This window comes from Neoarius graeffei, chromosome 20 (assembly GCF_027579695.1).
Source record: "Neoarius graeffei isolate fNeoGra1 chromosome 20, fNeoGra1.pri, whole genome shotgun sequence".
Lineage (NCBI taxonomy): Eukaryota > Metazoa > Chordata > Actinopteri > Siluriformes > Ariidae > Neoarius > Neoarius graeffei.
Window position 1 is genome coordinate 38,396,382 of NC_083588.1, and position 26,773 is coordinate 38,423,154.

Sequence of the window (26,773 nt, forward strand, 5' to 3'; positions counted from 1 at the left end):
TAAAATGTTACTTTTCAAAGGGGGTGTACTCATTTATGCTGAGCACTGTATATATGTGCCAGAAATATGAACACCCTGAGCATACCGGCACTGCTTTAAACACAACGGCTGGTGAACTGAGTGTTGAGGTGCTTTTGTTAGCTGTGTACATTTCTACCACTCTTCAAACACAAGGAAAGTTGCTGAGCATCATATGCAACATGTAATCACTTCTGTTAAATAATTCACATTTAAGGGAAGTAATAGCCTCAAGATATAAAACCTGTTTGTGTCCTTTAGAGCCAAACGGAGCTGGCTTTTCAGTGAAAAAAGTGTCAGAGAGAACTGTGCTTGAAAACAAGACAGAGAGAGAGAGAATCAGTGAAGGGTAACGAGGAAGAAAGCAGTGGAGGGACTCATGCGAACAACGTGTTTGTATGATCAGAAATACTGTATGTCGAGGAGAAAGTGAAGAGAAGTAGGAAGCAGTTTGAGGTAGAAAACCATGCACCTTAGATGCCGTAGATGGTGTTTGATTTTGCGCTGGTCTCATAAAGAAGAATATCAACGTCGTCGACCACACCCCTCTGTCTCATTGTGCTGCCCATCCCTTTTACACAGACGTCGGTTCCAGTTCTGTTACTCTCAGGCTACGTTTACATTAGACCGTATCTGTCTCGTTTTCTTCGCGGATGCACTGTCCGTTTACATTAAAACGCCTGGAAACGCCGGGAAATGGGAATCCGCCAGCGTCCACGTATTCAATCCAGATCGTGTCAGCTCCGGTGCTGTGTAAACATTCAGAATACGCGGATACGCTGTGCTGAGCTCTAGCTGGCGTCTCATTGGACAACGTCACTGTGACATCCACCTTCCTGATTCGCTGGCGTTGGTCATGTGACGCGACTGCTGAAAAACGGCGCGGACTTCCTCCTTGTATCACCTTTCATTAAAGAGTATAAAAGTATGAAAATACTGCAAATACTGATGCAAATACTGCCCATTGTGTAGTTATGATTGTCTTTAGGCTTGCCATCCTTCCACTTGCAAGTGGTAAGTGATCTGCGCTGGGATCACACACACAGCGGCTCAGTCCCGAATCACTGCTTGTTCACTTCACTCGCGTGCTCTGTGAGCTGCGCAGGGCCGGAGTGCGCACCCTCCAGAGGGCACTCGCTGTTCAGGGCGGAGTGATTTGGAGCGCAGGATGCCTGCGGAGCCGAGCGTATCCGTGTATTGGTGTTGCTGTGTGCACGCAAATCGTGTATTGGTGTTGCTGTGTGATGATCCGTTGATACGGTCTAATGTAAACATGGGCTCAATCGTTCTGGCTCAGAGGTGGAACAGCACAGGCACACACCCCATCCCACTCCCTTCCACATTCAGACATTTTATACAGAACGCGAGCCGTTATAAAGGCGTAAGATTTCTGCCTTGAACAGGCTGTGTAAAAGGGGTCATGGACAAGAACGTCATGGCAATATTGGGCTTTCGGCGATTTCTTTGGACTGTTCTTTTTCTGTGTCAGAACGATTGTACAAACAGACAAGAAAATGTATTTTGGGTTTTCTAAAATAAACACAGGGTCAAAAATAGCAGCACACCCTATATATTTGGTTCAAGCCATGGCCTAATGGTTAGAGAAGCAGCTTTGGGACCATAACGTTGCTGGTTTGATTCCCTGGACCAGCAGGAATGGCTGAAGTGCCCTTGTGCAAGGCACCTAACCCCCAACTGCTCCCCGGGATGCTTTGGGTACGTTGTACTTCGCTCTGGATAAGAGGGTTTGCTAAATTCCTGTAATGTAAATGTTCAGTGTCCCTTTGCAAGTTTCACCTTCACCGGATGCTTTTGGTAGCGATCAACAAGCTTCTGACTAAATTCTGGTTGGGTATTTGACCACTCTTCATGGCAGAATTAGTGGAGTCCAATTAAATTTGTGTGTTTTCTGACACCGATCTGACTTTTAAGCATTGGGCAAAGACTGGGTATCCCCCCCCCTCCCCCAATGTTCTATGACTGATTTGGTCGAGTCTGTCTGACAGGAGTGGAACCTGATGTGGTCTTCTGTTCTTGTAGCCCATCAGCCTCAAGGTTTGATGTTTTGTGCATGCTGAGATGCTTTTCTGCTCACCATGGTTATAAAGAGTGACTGTATTCTTCCTGGCAGCTCGAACCAATCAGTACTTGATCTCTCGCAAAATACTATGGTATTGTTTGTCAGGAACTCTTATGGGCCATCGAAACCGAAGTTTATGCAAACGAGACCCTTAGACCCTGTCCACACGGCAACGGATTCAGGTGAATCTGATAAAATTGTTTATCGTTTCGGCCTGGCGTCCACACGGCACCGGCGTTTTGGGTGCCCCAAAACGCATACCTGCCAACCTGTACGCATCTTGCGTAGCCGCTATGAATTTTTACCTCATTGTACGACTGTACGTTTTCACATTAAAAATACGCATATCGTCCAAACTCGCATTTCAGTCAAGTTCTCGCTGAAGTTGATACCGCTGATCTGTGAGAAAACTCAAAGCCAGAATGGAACGCTTTGCCCAATCCCCCCGCCCCTCTTCCAGAGCGTGTGGCTCTGCCCTCTTCAGCCCCTCCCCTTCCTCCTTCGCGTCTCTGACTTGAGTGCAGTGGTGCAGCCAGGTGGCTAGAGCGAGTCGGGGATTGAAACGTCGGTTAGAGACGTCGTTTTTATATTTGTAACAGAAACGGTTGTGTTTCACGTGTACTCAAGCGCTTCCTAGCCGTTATTTTGTGCATTTACAACACCAACAGTACAGGCTAGTTCTTCATTTAACTTCGAAGCCGTCACTCGAGGTTGCATATTCGATGCGGTAACCAACGAAACCTGATTACAATTCCTCTCGCGCTCTCATTGAATCACTATGATAAGTACCACTTTATTGATGTGCTCAACAAAACGTAGCGTGTTGTATATCTTAAGGGCAGTCGGTAACTTCTGTCAGTGGTAGCCTAGAATGTTTGCAGATGATGTGAAGTCGAAAATTGGTCATCCCTCTTATGAAAAAACCTGCGTGGTAGTGCAATATCAAATGTTTTTTTTATACAGTATTACTGCAGTAAATGCAATATTTCGAATGCAAATGCAATAGTTTGCACATGAAAAAGGCATACTACAAAATACTGCAGTGTACTGTATAATGCAATATTTTTACTGTATAATGCAATATACTTCCAACATGTTAAAAAATGCAAAAGTCTAAACCTATTGCATGGGAAATTTGTGCATACCATGTTTTGTGTTGAAAGTGCCTTTTTTACATACTGTATTAATTTAATGTGTTCTTTATTTTGAAAGAGTGGCTCTGGTTTAATTTCATTTCATTTGCACATGTATTTAATGTTTGTTGTGCTTTTCAGAACGGAAGGAAGTTCCCAAGAGCCATCAATAACAGTTTCCCCAAAGTCTATCAATAGGAATGTTTTACAAAACTGGACTATGTTCCCAAGGTCAATCAATAAAACTGGATTGAAAGTGTGTTTTTGGTCTGCTGGTTGTGGTCTGTGGGGGCGCGTCGGGTTGGGGTGAGGTTGACGCGAGGGGGGGTACTCATGAAATTGTAAAATTGTACTCATAAAATTTTTTCAAGGTTGGCAGGTATGAAAACGAAATCTTTTGAGAACGGGTTCCAGAGTGGAAAAATCTGGCAACGGCGCCGTTGCGAAGTCGTCTGGATGAGTAGAACGGATTTGTTTACGATGACATCACAACCACATGACAATCCCGCCAGCAAAAATAGGGAAAAAAAGGAGCGATCTCACCTCTTCAGATGTTGGTTTAAGTCTGACAATACATTCCTCAAAAAGGGCGTAGAAGAACAAAGTAATCCATCAACGTGTAGCATTCAATTTATTCCGGACCATTAAAGAATTTGAGGATATCAGAATGTTGGCGTACCGGCTTCCATCTACCCCCATTCATTCCTCTCTCTCTCTCCATCTACGCCCGTTCATTCCTCTTTCCGCGTCTCCATTCAAAAAACGAGCACGTGATTTAAAGGGACTATAGCCATAGGACAGGGAGTGAGAAGGTGTGCACGTGTGACAGTGACAGGGAAGAACCTAGGCTCATGCTCGCCCTGAATTTCTCTTAAAGTGAAGGCAGAAGAACGTTCAGTGCCTGGCCAGGGTTTCTATGTGTTAATTTACATAGACGTTTTAATATGAAATATAAATAAGTGTCTTAGACAATGGATACTATTTTACGCTACTGATTTAATAATCAAAACTTTATGTGGCTGATGCTACAGAAGAAGGGGTTTATGCGCATGCGTCTACTTCTATTGTTCTGGTGTCTCTGATGGGACCGTCGTACAGCGCACGTAGAGGTGTGGCATGTGTATTACATCGTTTTCAGCAAGCGTTGCGTTGCCATATGTACCTGATATTTTACTGATCCGTTGCCCATGTGGACGCGATATTTAAAAAAAAAAAATCTCGTTGCCGTTGTCGTGTGGATGTAGCCTTAGACACAAAGGACTAAGCCAGTCAGTGACTGGGCAATCAGCCAAGTGCCCCTTTTGTGTTTCTGTACACACCCATGTTTCTGTCTGTATAAAGTCTGTAACACACAGAATTTTGGGAAAAAGCATCCAGGGAGACTGTAAAGGACTCGGGAGCATCTCCTGAAACACAGAAGGCTGTAACAGCTATGATAATTTCTCCTCCAAGGAATTGCACCAAAATCGCAGTCACACGAATTTATTGAAACAAAAATCTAACGCTGCATGTGATATAACTATGATATAAATACTGACTGCATTGTTTCAGAAATATCTGAGGGATTACTGGAACGACCCACAGCTGGATGATAAGGAGACATTTCTGCGAGACTACATCCTCAACAAAGGCTACCTGGAGGAAGATAAGGAGGACAGGTGAGTCGTACAGTGGTGCTTGAAAGTTTGTGAACCCTTTAGAATTTTCTATATTTCTGCATAAATATGACCTAAAACAATCAGATTTTCACACAAGTCCTAAAGTAGATAAAGAGAATGCAGTTAAACAAATGAGACAAAAATCTTATACTTGGTCATTTATTCACTGAGGAAAATGATCCAATATTACATATCTGTGAGTGGCAAAAGTATGTGAACCTTTGCTTTCAGTATCTGGTGTGACCCCCTTGTGCAGCAATAACTGCATGTTTCACGGATGGGATAAGGTTCTTATGCTGGAATGCAGTGTTTTTCCTTTCTCCAAACGTAACGCTTCTCTTTTAAACCAAAAAGTTCTATTTTGGTCTCATCTGTCCACAAAACATTTTTCCAATAGCCTTCTGGCTTGCCCACATGATCTTTAGCAAACTGCAGATGAGCAGCGGCTTTCTCCTTGCAACCCTGCCATGCACACCATTGTTGTTCAGTGTTCTCCTGATGGTGGACTCATGAACATTAGCCAATGTGAGAGAGGCCTTCAGTTGCTTAGAAGTTACCCTGGGGTCCTTTGTGACCTCACCGACTATTACACGCCTTGCTCTTGGAGTGATCTTTGTTGGTCGACCACTCCTGGGGAGGGTAACAATGGCCTTGAGTTTCCTCCATTTGTACACAATCTGTCTGACTGTGGATTGGTGGAGTCCAAACTCTTTAGAGATGGTTTTGTAACCTTTTCCAGCCTGATGAGCATCAACAATGCTTTTTCTGAGGTCCTCAGAAATCTCCTTAGTTTGTGCCATGATGCACTTCCACAAACATGTGTTGTGAAGATCAGACTTTGATAGATCCCTGTTCTTTAAATAAAACAGGGCGCCCACTCACACCTGATTGTCATCCCATTGATTGAAAACACCTGACTCTAATTTCACCTTCAAATTAACTGCTAATCCTAGAGGTTCACATACTTTTGCCACTCACAGATATGTAATATTGGATAATTTTCCTCAATAAATAAATGACCAAGTATAATATTTTTGTCTCATTTGTTTAACTGGGTTCTCTTTATCTACTTTTAGGACTTGTGTGAAAATCTGATGCTGTTTTAGGTCATATTTATGCAGAAATTTAGAATTTTCTATAGGGTTCACAAACTTTCAAGCACCACTGTAGATATTTCCTATTTAAAACTGCATTTGTTTAAAATTCAGTTCAGTTGAAAGTTCTGGTTTTTATCCCCCGCTGGCCGAAAGGCCCGAAGGGGGGGGATTATGTCGTGGCAATGTCTGTCTGGCCATCCGTCCCAGGAATAGTGCTCACCTTCTGAAATCAACTCCTCTCACAATTTTTGGAGGAATTTCACGAAACTTGGCAGGATTCTTTGTTGTATGTCGGTAATGCGCATATTGGACTTGCATTCAATTCGGCTACGTTTTAAAGTTTATTTTATTTTTAAAAGGGACAGTGTACAAATTAAACATTATCCTTGTGGTAAGGACAGATGTCTGTACCAGGTTATAGCAGTACATGCTAGTTTCCGCCTGTAGTCCCTTGGCAGGTGGATGTAATAAAAAAGATAAATAAAATGTACAGGAAATGTCACCAAATCTGTCATTAGAGCAATTTGTAGTGATTTAGACCAGTAGAATAGAAGTGGATAGCCTCATAAAGCATACATAGCAGCATCATTTTTCACAATCACACACGCGTGCGCGCACACACACACACACACACACACACACACACCATAAGTTCAGCGAAATGTGCAAAGGAATGTGCAAGCCAGTGCAAATATGCATTATCCCATCCCACTACCCCCTCCTTACATAGAGTATAAGTTTTACCACTCCAACCTCGAAAGAGAGAGAGAGAGAGCGCAAGACATGCTCTCCAAACCACTAAAACTTCACATTTCAGTAGGTTATACCCTCCCACACCTAATGGTCATACACAAGCATAATAAAATAAGAATAAGAAAATCCCACACACACAGGACTCTCCCATCCCTCACAATCCCCACACACCCACAAACACACTAAAAAGTGCAAGATCTGCATACCCCCCACACCCCCCCAATACCCCCACCCCCCACCACACACACACACACACACACACACACCATTCAATAAAATGCCCTAACTATCCTTTTCTATACTTGTGTACATAATTGCGTTGATGATATCCATTTCTTTGTTAAATGTGAAAAAGACTTAAAATTTGTACAGGATATTAATTCTGTTGGGAGGTTATTCCACTGATTTCTGGCTACAGAAGAAAAAGATGATTTACCAAATGTAGTCTTTCGTAGTGGGACACTACATTCCCCCCTCGACACTGATCTAGTGGTACGTGTTGATACCTCTGAGCACAAAGAAATAAATTGTTTCAAAGGTGGTGGTGCATCATTATGTATAATTTTAAAAAGCAGGCAGAGATTTGCATGTGGGCGGCACGGTGGTGTAGTGGTTAGCGCTGTCGCCTCACAGCAAGAGGGTCTGGGTTCGAGCCCCGTGGCCGGCGAGGGCCTTTCTGTGTGGAGTTTGCATGTTCTCCCCGTGTCCGCATGGGTGCTCCGGTTTCCCCCACAGTCCAAAGACATGCAGGTTAGGTTAACTGGTGACTCTAAATTGACCGTAGGTGTGAATGTGAGTGTGAATGGTTGTCTGTGTCTATGTGTCAGCCCTGTGATGACCTGGCAACTTGTCCAGGGTGTACCCCGCCTTTCGCCCGTAGTCAGCTGGGATAGGCTCCAGCTTGCCTGCGACCCTGTAGAACAGGATAAAGCGGCTACAGATAATGAGATGAGATTTGCATGCCTAATTAGATTTTCAAGGCTCAATATGTTATATTTACGAAGCACAAGACAGTGGTGGTAAGAATGTTTTCTCCTGGCATGGATCTTTATGGCACTTTTGTAAATTGAGCTGAGGGGTCTTAATACCGTTTTGCAGGCTTGTGACCAACTTGTGATGCAGTATAGAAAATGAGACAATCATTGCATTTAAGTATAAACTAGATGCATCAGTAGTGAGAGAGTTGCGTATGTATCTGAAATTTGATAGATTGAACTTCAGTGTGTTACTGAGTTGTGTTTTTTTTTACATGAGATTTAAAACTAAGAGTCGGGTCAAGAGTGACGCCTAGGTATTTAAACTCGGTTACATTCTTTATGGCTTGCTTGTTGATTGTGATTTCAGGATGGTTTCTGATTTTGGTTTTGCTTGTAAAGAACATGGATACCGTTTTATCAGTGTTTACCAGAGTTACAGCCCTTGATTAACAAAATTATAATTCACAATTTCATGAGAGTGTGTTTTCCTTCTGAAATCAACTCCTCTCACAATTTGTGGAGGAATTTCACCAAACTTGGCAAAAGGTTTTGTTATATGACTGTTATACGCATGTTGAAATTTCGTTTAATTTGGGCAAATTTAAGAGTCATGCCCTTGAATATTAACAAACTTGTCTCATCTCATTATTTCTAGCCGCTTTATCCTGTACAAACTTGTACTTTGGCAATTTCATCAAGGTGTGCTTGCTTTCTGAAATCAACTTCCCTGACAATTTTTATCCCCCACTGGCCAAAAGGCCCGAAGGGGGATTGTCGTGGTGACGGACGGATGGACGTCCATCCCAGGAAGGGTACTCAACTTCTGAAATCAACTCCTCTCACAGTTTTTGGAGGAATTTTATGAAGCTTGACAGGATTCTTTGTTATATGTTGGTAATACGCATATTACAGTTTTGTTCCATTCAGTCGCATTTTACCGGAGTTATGGCATAGTCGCCAGTGGGGGATACTGTGCTGTCAGAGCACTGGTAATTAGATGTTCAAACTACGCTAGTAGAGGCCTCTGCATGCTCTTGCGACAAGGCTTTCGCAGATAGCTTTTCGCAGACAGTTGTAATTTATTGTTGAGCGGGGAGTAATAGGCGTGCGCGATGTTATTCACCAGCACAACGCAAGGGGGCGTGAAGTTGCGAAATCGCTAGGAGTAGTTGGTGGGTGTGGTTAGTGGAGTGTTTATCCTCCGGTTACTTATAATGACTAGAACTGGAGTCGTATAGATGTACGCATAGACATCCTATGTCTGTGGATGTACGTACTTCCTCGATCAACCGCTCTTCGTGCTGCTCCATCTTCGCTCGTGTTTTTAAAAATGGCAGTCGTGGAAACAAACCAAACCAGGAAAGTAGGGAAGTGGAAGTGCGTGTACAGCGGATGTAGAGTGGACCAATCAGAGCCCTCTTGTCTGCGACGCTGTCTGCGAGGCTTCTGCGGTGGTCACAATTTTTGGGAGGTGCGCGCAGAGCGTCTGCGAAGGTGGGGGGGCTACGCAGACGCTATCTGCGACGCTGTCTGCGAGGACTGGGTTGTCAGCATAAACTGGCCTTAAGACCTCATTCAACAGAAAAATCTTGCAGTGTATAATGGACCTTATTCACTGACGTTTAGTAAAGTTGTACATAAACATTTTTGTAGGCTACGCTGAGTGAAAAATTCCCGTCCGATTTACAAAAGCAGATTTTCTTCATACTACTGTGCAAATAAACATCAGTCGCACACAGTGCTGCAATAGATTTGCATGCAGTTACACCAACAAAACTCCATAGAAGGGAAACCTCACAAAAAGCGGAAGAAAATGAGGACGAAACGGTGAGAGAAAAGGAATTTTTTTTTTCTGAGGTAATGTAGCGGTGGAAGTTATTTTGACTCATGTCTGCAGCATTATAAAGCATTATACAGCAGTAAAACAGCATGATTTGTGAATAAACCTTGTGTTCAATTTGGTAAATGAGGTCTATTGTGCTGCTTTCTCTTGGCTTTGGAGTTTTATTGTGTGTGTGTGTGTGTGTGTGTGTGTGTGTCTGTGTGTGTCTGTGTGTGTTCGGTTAGAATTCCCACCTACAATGAGCTTATGCAAGAAGATATTGACGACTCTGAGGAGGAAGGAGAATCGTTCCTGCAGAAGCAAGAGGACTTTGAGAGGCACTACAATTTCCGCTTTGAGGAGCCCGGTGCTCATCAGGCATGCTTTTCTCTTGATGGTTCATGAAACGTAATTGCTAGCTATAACCAACAGCACTTTTGAATAACAACAGAACACCACTTTTGGCTTTACCATGCCCAAATAGTCCTCAGTGATCCTTAAAGCCATCCATTTATGATGTGTTCATGTTTCATTCAGTGTTATTAAAAATATATTTCAGACAGTAGCAGTCTTGATTGGTTAATTCAGTAGTTGTGTACACCATTAATCCACAGGTCAAGACGTACCCCCGCAATATCGCCACCTCTGTACGAAGCAAAGACGACAGGAGAAAGGAAAAGAGGGAGGAAGTGAAGGAAAGAAAGAAAAAAGCAAGTATCCATCTCCCCTCTTTCCTGAATCAAAAAGTTGAATCTGGCTGATATATACTGTTTAAGCACTGCTTGTGTGCTTTAAGGTGTTATATCTTGACTTTATTATTCTATCGGCAAGGTAAGATTCTGACTTTGGTGTTTTTATCTACTTGGATCTAGATTCTTACCACTAGTATTGTTGATTCTATAGCGTTGTTTGGAAATGTCTGCTGGTCTTTGCAAAATATCCTCTCAGGTGGCTAATCAAGAGTCTCCCTTCAAGGAGAACTGAAGGCAATTTTTTTTTTTTTATCATCAAAATTCAATTTCTCATTTTATTAAATATCGGAATGCATTTTTGATAGCTATTTTCTCACTGCTATAGCAAGTTCTGAGTGTTTGAAATATGCTCTGTAATATATCAGTCCATATGTCAAAGCACTGGCCGTAAACGAGATGCGTTGAGACCTGTGCGAGACGTCGTAGGACGGAAGTAAAACGTACAGCGGAAATCAAAGTGACCAACATCTGCCAACGTTGTCAGAAGACGCGCGCGCCCTCTTTCGAATGCTGATGTAATCAAGCCGGAAGTTTTGTTTGTTTTAATAGCAATCAGGAAAGTTTGAAGAAAGTAGGCAGTAATCGTCATTTAAACTCGCTTTTGTGCAATATTTCGTTTGGAAAACAGTTTTCAAAATGGCGGCGCTGACACCTGGCTGACATGTCACGTTTCGAAGTCTCGCACAAGTCTCGTGAAGATCACGCGGATAAATGACGCCTGCAGTGGACCAAACGAACTAAATTCACCATGGCTAAAAACTGAGTAGGCCGATAAGTATAATATTTAGTTGCCAATATGAGTCATGATATAAGGTTACTAAAACCGAAAATGTAATTGAGTAACGTTAATTAAGAAATAAAGCAAGTTTAAAACTGACTTCAGTTCCCCTTTAAGGTTTTAATTGTGGGTAAGGCTTACTAAGATATAATGAAGGTGTATCTAGCTCATTTTAAGTGTTCTTCCTTGAATTTATTCTGTACTGGTCAGGTAGGATTCTGAGTTTGTGCACTGTCTGCTTGACTCCATTGGCTCTAGATTCTTACCACTAGTAGTTTTGATTCTGTAGAGTTGGGAAATGTTTGCTGGTTTTTACTAATTAGTTCTCAGGTGGCTAATCAAGAGAAGTTTCAGTTTCCCTTAAAGGGATAGTTTGGGATTTTTGACATGAATCTATATGGTATCCCCGTCAGCAGTGTCGTGCATCCACACTGACTTACCCCCGACAGTGTTCTGTGAGCCTAGATATTGTACAGTGTTGGTCAGTGCACAAGTAGTTCCGGCAGGTTTCCTGGGGTCTGCAAAGTAACACGTTTTTCTTCTCAAAACAGCTCGTGTTCGAATGAGTGATTTATTAGCATAACAAAACCCTTGTAGTCCAAAAAGTCACACCTTGTAATTGCTTGGGGCTACTTTCTCTCAATAGCGATCAGTGCGCGCTGTCACTGTTAACAATTGTGTGCGAGCTAGCCAACAACTTTCATTAGTTGTTCGACAGTGTTTAGCAGCAGCAAATTGCTTTCCTCCTCAGTATACAAGTGCGCTTCCATGGCAGGGAAAAAGAAACTACCACTGCTGCCTATGTAGTGCCCTATTTATACAAATAGGAGTCATTCAGGATTCAGCCATGTTTTTGCTCCGTGTCATGGCTGAATCCTGAATGACTCCTATTTGTATAAATAGGGCACTACATAGGCAGCAGTGGTAGTTTCTTTTTCCCTGCCATGGAAGCGCACTTGTATACTGAGGAGGAAAGCAATTTGCTGCTGCTAAACACTGTCGAACAACTAATGAAAGTTGTTGGCTAGCTCGCACACAACTGTTAACAGTGACAGCGCGCACTGATCGCTATTGAGAGAAAGTAGCCCCAAGCAATTACAAGGTGTGACTTTTTGGACTACAAGGGTTTTGTTATGCTAATAAATCACTCATTCGAACACGAGCTGTTTTGAGAAGAAAAACGTGTTACTTTGCAGACCCCAGGAAACCTGCCGGAACTACTTGTGCACTGACCAACACTGTACAATATCTAGGCTCACAGAACACTGTCGGGGGTAAGTCAGTGTGGATGCACGACACTGCTGACGGGGATACCATATAGATTCATGTCAAAAATCCCAAACTATCCCTTTAAGGTGCGAGTTATGGGTGGGGTTAGATATATAAGATATATAACTGTTATTCCACAAAATCAAGTCTTACATGAGCTGATAGCCGGCTGTAAGCCATGTACGACAAGATTGAGTGGAATAACTACCCCATGTCTGGCTGGAGTCTCATCACATCGGTCCTGTGGAGGACGGCCCCATATGGACAGTTGAAAGTCACACCTGGAGGACACTCTGGACACTTACAGTAATGCGTTTATGGCTGAGGACTGCAGGTGACTTGCTAACTTTAGGACTGCAGTTGTCATGAACAGTTTTACACTCAAGTTTCCATCAATGAAGAGTTTATAACATCAACTAAACAGACTTCATGTTAAAATGTTATCATGTTGTCTGTCCATCCCAAATGAGGATGGGTTCCCTTTTGAGTCTGGTTCCTCTCGAGATTTCTTCCTCATGTCATCTGAGGGAGTTTTTCCTTGCCACCGTCGCCACAGGCTTGCTCATTGCGGATAGATTAGGGATAAAATTAGCTTATGCTTAAAGTAATTAAAATTCTATAAAGCTGCTTTACGACTATGTCTTTTGTTAAAAGCACTATAGAAATAAACTTGACTTTATTATATCCACATTCACTGGATTTTGAGAAGTGGAGCATTTTTATTTTTTGCAAATTTGATAAATAAAAACTTCATACGAAACGTCCGACAATCATTTTCGCTTAGAATGTACTGTAAACAAACCGGCGAAATGCTAGTAGCAATTTGTGAAAAATGCTGTAATAATAATTCTTGAAAAATTATATATTAGTGCTGTCAAAAATGTCGCGTTATTAACGCGTTAAATTGACTCAATTTTAACGGCGATAATTTTTTTATCGTGAGATTAACGCTCTGTGACATGATGTAGGTTTTTTATAAGCTTTTGAAACTGCCAGGAACTTGGAACAGAGACTTTGCTTAGAAAAACGATAGCAGCTAGCCACGCCCCGCACAGCACAGCCAGAGTCCTCTGCCCTCCTCCCTCAAAGAACCAGCGCGGGCAGGGCGCGCTAGTAGAGATGGGATTTATGGCTCTTTGATGGGATCCACATCTTTGTGATCCGTTCTTTGAAAAGAGCCGTTCAAAAGACTGGCTCATTTGTCTCTTTTTAAATATTTATTCAGTTTTAAGAAGACAGCGTCTAAAGAAGCCAGATCCCTCTGAACTGTAAACTTGCTATCCCAGAAATCCTTCCTGTAATATGCAAATTTGGCTGCCTCTGATTGGACGGCGCGACGCATCAACAGGCAGAAAGTGTAAAAGTACAAAATGTGTTAAGTGAGCTGAAACAGTAAAGATCAGATTCAATGCAATATTTATGAACAAACAACTTAAAGTTAATATAATAGTGTACTTTATATTATAATCAAGCATGTCAAGCCTACCGTCACTGTGTAACCTGTCTCTCTGATAGACTAACTCAAGCAGTAGATTACTTCACTCATGGTTCTCTTGTTAGTCTCGGGATGAAGAGCCCTGGTGCTCAGCTTAGGTTTCAGTTTGCAGTGGCTGTGTCAAGACGTGTTATGCTTTGCAATAAGAAAAACATTGGTACAAAACAAGCCCATTCACTTTTTTATGCTGGTAAGAGAATTACAGTGGTTTTTCGTGTGACAAAAATGTGCGATTAAATTGCGATTAATCGCGAGTTAACTATGACAGTCGCGACATTAATCGCGATTAAATATTTTAATCTCTTGACAGCACTAATATATATATATATATATATATATATATATATATATATATATATATATATATATATATATAAATAAAATGTGTATATGTGATTCCACGCTTATGGGTACTGAAATGGGGACATGAACTTATTCACCTAAAACCATTTATTTTTTTACCATCAGGTCACAAAACATGTAATCTTTAAGGAATGATATGTTAAAAGATAACTTTTTAATTTTCTGAGATGTAATAAAAACATATTTATATGCCAAAGTCAAGCCTATGAGTTCCAAAATGATGTCTGTTACATTACTTCTGTTACGATTGTCCATCTCGCGTCTTTTACAAATTAATTACAATCTAGCTATATACCATGTTAATCTTATTGAAAGAATGTGTATGTTTATTCTACTACACATGTTTATTAATTATATTTGCTAAAACATCACCTTCCTATGTTTCAAAAAGTAATTCTACATTGTTAAAATTGAGAATATATATGTCCACAACACTTCTGTTACGTTCTGACTTTGGCATATAAATATGTTTTTATTACATCTCAGAAAATTAAAGTTATCTTTTAACATATCATTCATTAAAGATTACATGTTTTGTGACCTGATGGTAAAAAAAAGAAATGGTTTTAGGTGAATTTTTAAAAACAAGTTCATGTCCCCATTAGCGTGGAATCACTCATATATATAAATATATATATATATATATATATATATATATATATATATATATATATATATATATATATATATAAGAAACCTTTATTCATCACATGCACACTTCAAGCACAGTGAAATTCATCCTCTGCATTTAACCCATCTGAAGCAGTGAACACACGCATGCGCACACACCCAGAGCAGTGGGCAGCCCAGAGCGCCTGGGGAGCAGTCAGGGGTTCGGTACCTTGCTCAAGGGCACCTCAGCCCAAGGCCACCCCACGTCAACCTAACTGCATGTCTTTGGACTGTGGGGGAAACCGGAGCACCCGGAGGAAACCCACGCAGACATGGGGAGAACATGCAAACTCCACACAGAAAGGCCCTCGCTGGCCGCTGGGTTCGAACCCAGAACCTTCTTGCTGTGAGGCGACCGTGCTAACCACTACACCACCGTGCCACCCATTTTAAAAAAAAAAGTTCTTACCATCAAATACTTTTGTATTTTTTTAGGGTTTTGTTTTCGAGTAGAGTTTGTATTTCATCCTCGGTTGGTTCAGCAACACGCTCCACCATTTTGTTTTTCTCTACTCACAGTATATGAGCTGATAACCTTGTAGTAGAGTAGCCAATCAGAGCATGCGATTGCTCATGTCCAGTGAACGTGGATAGAATAATGAAGGTTATCTGCTACGATCAGAAACATTCTACAATCGTTGGAAGCATACGTTTAAATAGAACGTGTTAAAGTTTAGTGGTGTTTGTTACCGCTCCCTGCTACCACTTCCCTCTCAGTCCTACTTAAACTCACTGACCTCACCCCTGACTAGGCTATGGACATGTGTCTCAAACATATCTCTGTCATTACATCTCATCTACTCGGAAGCTCTTATTCACAAACCAGAGGCTGAACTACCAGTAACCTCATCTATCCTCCATTGTTGTCTCATTCTCAAACACCGGCGGTACATGGGCTCTGGAACTGCCAGTCTGTTGTAAAAAGAAGCTGATTTCATTTCAGCTTTACCTTCCTATTAGTCTCTTGACTTTCTGGCAGTAACTGAGACCTACAGTGGTGCTTGAAAGTTTGTGAACCCTTTAGAATTTTCTACATTTCTGCATAAATATGACCTAAAACATCATCGGATTTTCACACAAGTCCTAAAAGTAGATAAAGAGAACCCAGTTAAACAAATGAGACAAAAATATTATCGTTGGTCATTTATTTATTGAGGAAAATGATCCAATATTACATATCTGTGAGTGGCAAAAGTATGTGAACCTTTGCTTTCAGTATCTGGTGAGACCCCCTTGTGCAGCAATAACTGCAACTAAACATTTCCGGTAACTGTTGATCAGTCCTGCACACCGGCTTGGAGGAATTTTAGCCCGTTCCTCCATACAGAACAGCTTCAACTCTGGGATGTTAGTGGGTTTCCTCACATGAACTGCTCGCTTCAGGTCCTTCCACAACATTTCCATTGGATTAAGGTCAGGACTTTGACTTGGCCATTCCAAAACATTAACTTTATTCTTCTTTAACCATTCTTTGGTAGAACAACGTGTGTGCTTAGGGTCATTGTCTTGCTGCATGACCCACCTTCTCTTGAGATTCAGTTCATGGACAGATGTTCTGACATTTTCCTTTAGAATTTGCTGGTATAATTCAGAATTCATTGTTCCATCAATGATGGCAAGCCGTCCTGGCCCAGATGCAGCAAAACAGGCCCAAACCACAATACTACCACCAACATGTTTCAATGATGGGATAAGGTTCTTATGCTGGAATCCAGTGCTTTCCTTTCTCCAAACATAACGCTTCTCATTTAAACCAAAAAGTTCTATTTTGATCTCATCCGTCCACAAAACATTTTTCCAATAGCCTTCTGGCTTGTCCACGTGATCTTTAGCAAACTGCAGATGAGCAGCAATGTTCTTTTTGGAGAGCAGTGGCTTTCTCCTTGCAACCCTGCCATGCACACCATTGTTGTTCAGTGTTCTCCTGATGGTGGACTCCTGAACATGAACATTAGCCAACGTGAGAGAGGCCTTCAGTTGCTTAGAAGTTACCCTGGGGTCCTTTTTGACCTCGCCGACTATTACATGCCTTGCTCTTGGAGTGATCTTTGTTGGTTGACCACTCCTGGGGAGGGTAACAATGGTCTTGAATTTCCTCCATTTGTACACAATCTGTCTGACTGTGGATTGGTGGAGTCCAAACTCTTTAGAGATGGTTTTGTAACCTTTTCCAGCCTGATGAGCATCAACAACGCTTTTTCTGAGGTCCTCAGAAATCTCCTTTGTTCGTGCCATGATGCACTTCCACAAACATGTGTGGTGAAGATCAGACTTTGATAGATCCCTGTTCTTTAAATAAAACAGGGTGCCCACTCACACCTAATTGTCATCCCATTGATTGAAAACACCTGATTCTAATTTCACCTTCAAATTAACTGCTAATCGTAGAGGTTCACATACTTTTGCCACTCACAGATATGTAATATTGGATCATTTTCCTCAATAAATAAAAGACCAAGTATAATATTTTTGTCTCATTTGTTTAACTGGGTTCTCTTTATCTTCTTTTAGGACTTGTGTGAAGATCTGATGATGTTTTAGGTCATATTTATGCAGAAATATAGAAAATTTTAAAGGGTTCACAAACTTTCAAGCACCACTGTAGATATCTCCACAGAACATGGCTACACCAGCTCTCACACTCCATGAGAAACTGGCAGGGGTGCTGGTACAGGTCTGCTGTTGTCTTGGAGATGGTGCTTCATTATCTCTCCCATCGTCTCATCTCATTCTTTGAATTCCATGCAGTTACTGTTATCTCTCCGATAAACCTACTGTCATCTACTGCCCTCCTTCCTTTTCCGAAGGAAATGTTCTTGAAGAAATGGACACGCTTCGCAGTCTTTTCCTTAGTGACAGCACTTCACCTCCCCTCTGACAAGCTCCAGTCCTCTTTCCTCCTCCCTCTTCGACATTCTTTCTCCCTGACACTCAACAGCTGCCCTCCCACACACAAGGGAACAAACACCCTGGACCTGGAGCTCATATGCCCCTCCCCCGCTACAGATATCAATGCTACTCCACTCCACTCCACATCTCCGACCATCACTTGATATCCTTCACCATTACCCTCCCTATTCTGCCTAAAACCAGCTATCTGTTGCTGAGTTTGTCACGTGACTTTTCTTAGCGGTTTTACCAGACGTGAAATAGCTGGTGGTCTCAACAGCTGCCATAGTGCAAACAACTAGCGATAACTAACTTATCAGAGTATGTTTGTAATCTAGAAGCCACTGCTCGCTTTAGATATATTCAAAAGATTGCAATGGAATCGACCCCTACAGTCTGGGAAAGAAGGATTTGTCATACGATCTCGACAACTACCCTTCAGTCGCGTTCCCAGACATCTCGAACTATCTGGTGTTGCAGGCGTCCTTCTACACCGCAAAACAGACAAAAGCGTGGAAGAGTATGGAGGCTTACATACTCTGGGGACTTTAGCGCTTTGTGACTTTTAAAAAAAAAAAAAGTACTGTAAAATAACAACACTCAGCAAGAAAAGTACTTGGAAAACACTAAGGACGTAGCTGAGAGGGATATACAAACCTTTCACGAAGCGATCACTCCAAACTCGAGCGTGCTTCCACTCGGCTCCCTTCGATTTCAGTGAGAGGTTCAAAAGCCACCTTTCTCGACGTCTTTTTGTGAAATCCTGTGTTCGTTCACCCTTTTTTTATTAGTTCATGGGGAACCCTGAAGAAACTTTTATCAGTTTCACGGTTTGATCTGTTCGAACAACCTAAAACAACGCAAGCGTAAGGCATTTTTCATGCGAGCAATGCACCTTCTCCCTACAAACGCTTTATCAACTGAGCTTTGGTAGACCACCAGCTAAAGTTTTGAATAACTAATGAGGTGGATATGACGTCACGTGAAACCCAGCAATAGTTCTGTCCCACTCATTGAAGCTTCCACTCTATCTCCCCTTCATCTATGGCTTCCTGCATCCAATCATCCCTTTCAGACCCTGACACATTTTCCTCTCTACCATTGGCGTTGGCCCCAGACACTCTTCTCTCCTCACTTTCCTCATCCATGGATCTCCTCTGCCCTCTGTCTTCTAAACCCAGGAAGATTTCTTACCCTGTTCCATTGGCTATAGGATGTGTTCTGCAGCAGTCAGAGAGAATTATGAACAGCAGAGAGAAACTTGACCCAAATATTGTCTCTTACTGCGATCTTATGCCATAAATGTAAATGTGTACACCGGAGTTCATATCAGACTGGCTTAATGCCATCAAAACCCTTCTGAGTATTTACAAGCCTTCAAAGTCCTGCATCAGCAAAATTAGTTCTGTTTCTCTCCACCAGATACAGAAAAATTGTGATGCCAGCTGTTTGTCTCACCTTGTGACATATGTGTTGGATTGGGTAGGAGAAAGAACAGAAGCAGCAGCAACTAAAGGAGCTGAAGAACCTGAAGCGGGCAGAGATCATGGACAAGCTGAAAAAACTGCAGGAGCTGACTGGGAATGAGCAGCTGGCCTTCAGCGAGGTGGACCTGGAAGGTGACTTTGACCCTCAGCACCATGACCAGCTCATGCAGGTGAGACAGCTAAAGGATTAAGGCATGTCCTGGCACAAATTTTTTTATATGAGTGATTCCACGCTTATGGGTACTGAAATGGGGACATGAACTTATTTTTAAAAATTCACCTAAAACCATTTATTTTTTTACCATCAGGTCACAAAACATGTAATCTTTAATGAATGATGTGTTAAAAGATAACTTTAATTTTCTGAGATGTAATAAAAACATATTTATATGCCAAAGTCAAGCCTATGAGTTCCAAAATGATGTCTGTTACATTACTTCTGTTACGATTGTCCATCTCGCGTCTGTTACAAATTAATTACAATCTAGCTATATACCATGTTAATCTTATTGAAAGAATGTGTATGTTTATTCTACTACACATGTTTATTAATTATATTTGCTAAAACATCACCTTCCTATGTTTCAAAAAGTAATTCTACATTGTTAAAATTGAGAATCTATATGTCCACAACACTTCTGTTACGTTCTGACTTTGGCATATAAATATGTTTTCATTACATCTCAGAAAATTAAAGTTATCTTTTAACATATCATTCATTAAAGATTACATGTTTTGTGACCTGATGGTAAAAAAAGAAATGGTTTTAGGTGAATTTTTAAAAATAAGTTCATGTCCCCATTTCAGTACCCATAAGCGTGGAATCACTCATATATATATATATTACACTGCATTTTCCAGATTAGGTTTGTGTTGAATGGTCAGAGGAACTGAAAAATCATAAAGTCAAAATAAATCTTCCTAAAGTCTCTAAAGCTAAATACTAATCTGAACGTGATTTTGGATTTAACCTAATTTCCTGATCAAATCCAGTAAGGGCTGGGCCAATTTTTAATTCATCATCAGTAGCAGCTTTATCCTGGTTATGCTGCTGGTGTATCCGGAGCCTCTCCTGGGAGCACTGGGTGTTAAGCAGGAGGATCCACCCTGGAGTTAGTTTTCGCCCAATCCTATTCTTTATTTGAGTTACAGTTTGCCTTTTTTTGTGAAGAAAGGCATGAGATGATTTCTTCACCTTATGCATTGTCAAGAAAACTTGGTTCATAATTATTCCCTTTTCTTAAAGGAGATACGCAGAACCTTTCATTTTTAAATCCATTCCTGAGTGGGTAGTATCTCCATCCTTGACTCTTGTATGCTGCATAAATGGGAATTAAAAAAATATATTTTTGAGAGTTAAAATCGACCGTAAAGTTGGCATTCGGGCTTCCCCGCTGAGCCAGCCAGCCCTGAGTGCGTGACGTCACAGCGGTACCCGGTTTTAAGGCCGAGGTCTTTGACAGCTGTAGACCAAAGCCAGACTCGGCAGGCGAGAGTGGTTGCAATGGCCTTTTTGTCTGGATTTATTGGAGATTCTTCGGATTCCTCAGATAGTAGCATATCTGACTGTGATAGTCCTGAAATTGGAGTGTGTACATGCTATTGCTATACACGTAGAACCGTATCAGTTCGAACCATTGGAAAGTGAATCTGATAGTAACACGTCGGCCACGGAGGCTCTCACCTTACGAAATAAAGCCAGAGAACAAAGCCGTCTAGAGAATTGGATGGAATTGAACTGACGGTCTCATGTGACTCTCATTAAAACAGGATAGATGTTATAACTTATGCAACATGCATGTACATGCATGCATTTTCACTGATAAAACATAAAAGGCTAATTAAATAATCAGATGAACTGAGACAATCACATTCTGAAGCAAATTAAATAATCTTATACCGGTAACTTAAACACACAATATAAGTGACATGTATTAATCTAAATGCAGGTAAACAACGAGTGTTGTGATGTAACCAAATGAGAGTCACATCTTAACCGTCTGTGTTCTTGTTTCTTGAAGGCCAAGCTTGTGGCCGATTGTTTTGAAACAATCTGACGTTCAGTTCTTCGTTCATTCACTTCTTCCACATAAGGGCGAGATATTGCTGCTGAGGCAAGCATATCCAGCGAGGGGGGGGGGGGAAGCATATCCAGCGGAGAAATCTGACGACTGGTCCACTCATTCTCCATTTTCTCCATACTGAGTACTCCGCCATTACTGCTTGGCTCACACTCTGGGAGAACTGGTGCAACTGAACTTACTTTCCTTTTCTTGTAGTTTTCTTTTCCTTTAATTGTTGGTACTGCACCCTCTTTCAATACGGGCTTATAACCAACGCTCCTCAACACATCAGAGGTTTCGTACAAGTCTTCAGTAAAATGTGCCCATGAACTTCTTGCAAAACGCGTCCAAATCTTTGCAGTTTGAACATTCTTGGGCCATGAATGCAACGTAAATCCACCTTCTGTCGTGTTGCTACACCCGCCAGCAACACATCTATGTGGCATGGTGATAAATTAGCTCAAAATGGAGGATCGGAGTTGCAGTCAGCTCTGTGTTTTAGTATTAGACTGGTACCAAAATCCAGAATTGTGACACCCAAAGGCATTTTTGAGACAAAGTCGGCAAACAATCTTATTTTGTCAATTTGGGTGTGCCGAATTCAAATCTGCAATATGCCGAGCTCTATCTGACCTCTGTTGACCTCTAGAGGTCATTGAACTTTGGGCCTGTAAACGTCTCAGCTGAACCCAGTTTCTCAGCTTTCTAAGGAATGAAATGTACTAAAATGATTAATGAAGTTAGCAAATGGCCTTGTTTGTTAAATGTTTGGGTGCTGAATTCATTTTTCATTTGTAAAACGACATATGACCTCTGATAACCTCAAGGTCATTAAACTTGGCCTATATCCCTATGCATTTAACGGCATTTTTAAACTGACTTTACTCCCCCAAAAAAAATATGAACAGACAAAAAACAAATAGAAAGGAACAAATACAACATTAAATGCCAGTCCATGTACATGTGACTTTTCACAATGAGAATGCCTCGGCGATCACCTTACATAACATTGCATTACATTTAGCGGTTATTGTTTATACAAAGCTACTGAAAAAAGGACAGATTCAGCAGCATACAAAATGTGGGGGCATACAGGGTATACAGGTTAATCAGGGTTAGTATATATGAGAGTTTTTTTCTTTGTTGTTTGTTTTTGGTAAAGGCTTTACCCCGTTTAAAACAAAACAAAAAACAAACAACAAAGAAAAAAACTCTCATATATACTAACCCTGATTAACCTGTATACCCTGTATGCCCCCACATTTTGTATGCTGCTGAATCTGTCCTTTTTTCAGTAGCTTTGTATAAACAATAACCGCTAAATGTAATGCAATGTTATGTAAGGTGATTGCCTAGGCATTCTCATTGTGAAAAGTAAGTCGCATGTACATGGACTGGCATTTAATGTTGTATTTGTTCCTTTCTATTTGTTTTTTGTCTGTTCATATTCTTTTTGGGGGAGTAAAGTCAGTTTAAAAATGCCGTTAAATGCATAGGCCTATAGGCCAAGTTTAATGACCTTGAGGTTATCAGAGGTCATATGTCGTTTTACAAATGAAAAATGAAGTCAGCACCCAAACATTTAACAAACGAGGCCATTTGCTAACTTCATTAATCATTTTGGTACATTTCATTCCTTAGAAAGCTGAGAAACTGGGTTCAGCTGAGACGTTTACAGGCCCAAAGTTCAGTGACCTCTAGAGGTCAACAGAGGTCAGATAGAGCTTGGCATATTGCAGATTTGAATTCGGCACACCCAAATTGACAAAATAAGATTGTTTGCCGACTTTGTCTCAAAAATGCCTTTAACTCCTTAAATAAGCACTTTTTTGAATTTTGGTACCAGTCTATATAGCGGAAATGGCGATGAGACCGATAGACTTCCCGCTGTGACGTCACGGATGTCAAGGTCATTCACTCAGACCGCTACCTATATAAATCACTTTAATCGTAAAAATTACTATATTAGATTTATTGTTAACGCTTAAAACTATTCCTGTGCCATTCTTGAGGTCTCAAGGCGTTATAAACAAAAAGTGAGGCCATGGTTCTGCGTATCTCCTTTAAGGATTTTAAAATCAGAGCATCTTATTACTAGTAAATCTAGTAATAGGCATACTATTGGAATCAATCTTTTTTTTTTTTTTTTCTTTTTGTAGAAAGTTTTTGGAGATGAATATTACAAAGAGAACGATGAGGAGAAACCTCAGTTTGATGATGATGAGTTGGAAGGTACGTTCTTGTCTCTGAATGACTTTCGTTTGGGAGACCTACAGTTCTCACGCTAAAGGGTGTTCACCTTTTTTCCTCAGAACACTGGAATTGGGACACATGGACAGGTGAAGACATGGAAGACTATGAGGAAGAGTATGAAGGCGAAGAGGAGAGCTACGAGCCTAACTGTGAAGATTCTGATTTCATTGTAAGAACGCGCCTGTTCTTGTGTAGTTAGTAATTTAGGTAATTGTTTTTATCCGAGTTAAACTTCTGTGTCTCGCTGTGACAGATGGATGCAGATTATGACCCCAATCAGCAAGCTCTGTCGAAGAAGAAAAAAAAGAAACAGAAGGAGTTGCAGAAGAAAAAGAGTAGAGATGATGCCCCACTCATGGGCAAAAAGAGAAAGAAGTCTCACTTTGCTGAAATCATCACCCAAAACAAACCAGTGTTTGATCCACGTAAGATAACGGAGATGTTTGTCACCGAGTGTGTTTACCTGCAAGAAATCACACTTCGCTAATAATCCGATTGCTGTGTTTACAAGCACTAAACTAATTTAATTCCATGAAAACTTTAACACCTGCAAGAAAACATGCAAGCTACAGTAATTTAAACAGTTCACATCCATTTTGCCTGCCTTTGAAAAGGGTTTCATTCATATGAACTCGTGCGCATCTTTACACTTGTTTAAAGGGGAACTGAAGTCATTTTTAAACTTGCTTTATTTCTTATTCAATGTGCTATTCAATTACGTTTTCGGTTTTATTAACCTTATATCATGACTCGTATTGGCATATTATATTACACTTATCGGCCTTTTTGGTTTTTAGCCATGTTGAATGTAGTTCGTATGGTCCACGGCAGGCGTCGCTTATCCGCGCGATCTTCACGAGACTCGTGCGAGACTTCGAAGTGTGAAGTGTCAGCGCCGCCATTTTGAAAACTGTTTACACAGCAGCCAGATCACCATATCATTCCAATTTAAGCCTAGGTCACAACCGGACGTACGATTTTTTGGCCGTGCGATTTTTGGCGTTTCCCAAATGGCTGCGCTTTTTTTTTTTCGTGGAGAAAGACGCACGTTGGCCGTAAGTTTGTCTTGCAACCTGAAAAAACCGTAAGCGCCCGTAGAGTTTGTTTGACATGACAAAGAACCTCTGCGGCCAGTCTACGGCTCAAAAATCAGCACGTCACACGCGCGCCCTCTGTGCGTTTCACGCGCGCCCTCCGTGCGTTTCTTGCGTTTTTTGCACGTAGACCGGCCGTAGAAGCACATATGGCCGGTTGTGACCGAGGCTTTAGATTAATTTCGAGATTTGCCAGCTTCATCAGTGATGGAGTGTCAGTCCTGTGCGCTGTGGCGCGTGCACCTGAAGGCACGCCGAGTGGACTCCAGCACGCACCACCTGAGCTCAATTAAGGAACTATGTGTTTGCCTATTTAAGGACTGTGCTGATGCATTTGCATCGCGAAGTATTACAGTATGCATTACCGAGCCTTTCTACCCAGTGTCTTGATTTCCTGTTTCACGATCCTTGTGCCTGTTTCTCGTTCTTGTCCTCGCTTAGCCTTTGATGTACCGTTTGCGCCTCGACCGACCCTTTTGCCTGTATTCTCGTTTTTGATCTAGCCTGCCGTTTTGGATTGTTTGCCTGTGTATATATTCTCACTGTATATATATTCTGCACTTTATTAAACTGTATACTTCTGTACATACATCCGCCTCCCTCGCGTACGTTACGTGGAGATTATTCCATACGACTTCGAACCAACTGAGAAGAGTTGGAAAGACGACAGGATAAGGACTCGTCCGCCGCGCTGGTATTTATGTCATTACTGTTGCACAATTAAAACGTGCCAGGGCAGGCGGCTGGTGGGTTTTCAAAATAATAATTACATGCATGTATTTTTGTGATAGACATTATACTGAGCGCATTTCCCACACAAGCCTCGCTAAGGTTTCGGACAGCACTACAAAATGGCGTCCCCACTATATCGTGCCCTATATAGTGAGTAGGGAGTGATTTTCGGACACGGAAAACTTCCGGCTTGATTACATCAGCATTCGAAGGAGGGTGTGCGCGTCTTTTGACAATGTTGGCAGATGTTGGTCACTTTGATTTCCGCTGTACGTTTTACTTCCGTCCTACGATGTCTCGCACAGGTCTCAGCGAATCTCGTTTACGGCCATTGCTTTGACATATGGACTGATGTATTACAGAGCATATTTCAAACACTCAGAACTTGCTATAGCAGTGACAAAATAGCCGTCAGAAATGCATTCCGATATTTAATAAAATGAGAAATAGAATTTTAATGATAAAAAAAAATTTGCCTTCAGTTCCCGTTTAATGTGTGGTATTTTGGACAGTTTTTCAATTTCATTAGCTCACCAGCCGTAGGGCGACGAGCTCTTGCCATCACACGGCGTCTGTCGTCCTTCCATCCGTCCACAATTCACAAAAAATCGCTACTCCTCCCTGAGTTTTCAATGGATTTTGATTCTGATTTTGTTTGAAAGATCAAATTGTTCTCATGAACAACTTGGCTAATTATGAATGAGTCTGGTTTCTCTTGGTATGGCTGTGTGAGCTACTGCGTCACTGACGCTCTGGTTGTCTATAATCAGCATTATGTTGAAATTATACTGCTATTTCTTTGTAAATTAATTACACACAAGTGATCAGAATTCACATGCAAGTGATCAGTTATTAGTGATCTCAACAAATCAGGGCTTGAGTATCAGATTACATTTTGGAACATTACCACGAATGATGCACAGAAAACGTAAGTATGTGAGGAATAAAACACAATGAAGAGCGCTCTTACTGGAAAATCATCAGCTTTGCGGTAGTGTGATGTAGCCTGATATGAAGCCGAGTTGCGGTCACTGAATTTAGTTCCTCTCATCTCTTGTGTAATAGCAGCTTTCTGCAAAAGTTGTTCCCTCACTAGCCGCCTTTGCGTTCTCTCGCTCTCTGAGCTCATAAGGCAAAAAAACCCCAACCCTGTAGCTTCTTATCTCATCTCATGTCATTATCTGTAGCTGCTTTATCCTGTTCTACAGGGTCGCAGGCAAGCTGGAGCCTATCCCAGCTGACTACGGGCGAAAGGCGGGGTACACCCTGGACAAGTCGCCAGGTCATCACAGGGCTGACACATAGACACAGACAACCATTCACACTCACATTCACACCTACGCTCAATTTAGAGTCACCAGTTAACCTAACCTGCATGTCTTTGGACT

The 26,773-nt window shown here is 41.5% G+C and overlaps 1 protein-coding gene across 1 annotated transcript in view; it reads left to right on the forward strand.

Moving 5' to 3' along the window:
* kri1 (KRI1 homolog) overlaps positions 1 to 26,773 on the forward strand; it is a 47,175-nt gene that overhangs the window by 12,376 nt on the left and 8,026 nt on the right. The window contains exons 9-15 of the mRNA XM_060901665.1: positions 4,783 to 4,889; positions 9,784 to 9,916; positions 10,153 to 10,248; positions 19,243 to 19,413; positions 23,466 to 23,538; positions 23,619 to 23,728; positions 23,813 to 23,984. Coding sequence (XP_060757648.1) covers positions 4,783 to 4,889; positions 9,784 to 9,916; positions 10,153 to 10,248; positions 19,243 to 19,413; positions 23,466 to 23,538; positions 23,619 to 23,728; positions 23,813 to 23,984 — 862 coding nt within the window. The remainder of the gene's footprint in view (positions 1 to 4,782; positions 4,890 to 9,783; positions 9,917 to 10,152; positions 10,249 to 19,242; positions 19,414 to 23,465; positions 23,539 to 23,618; positions 23,729 to 23,812; positions 23,985 to 26,773) is intronic.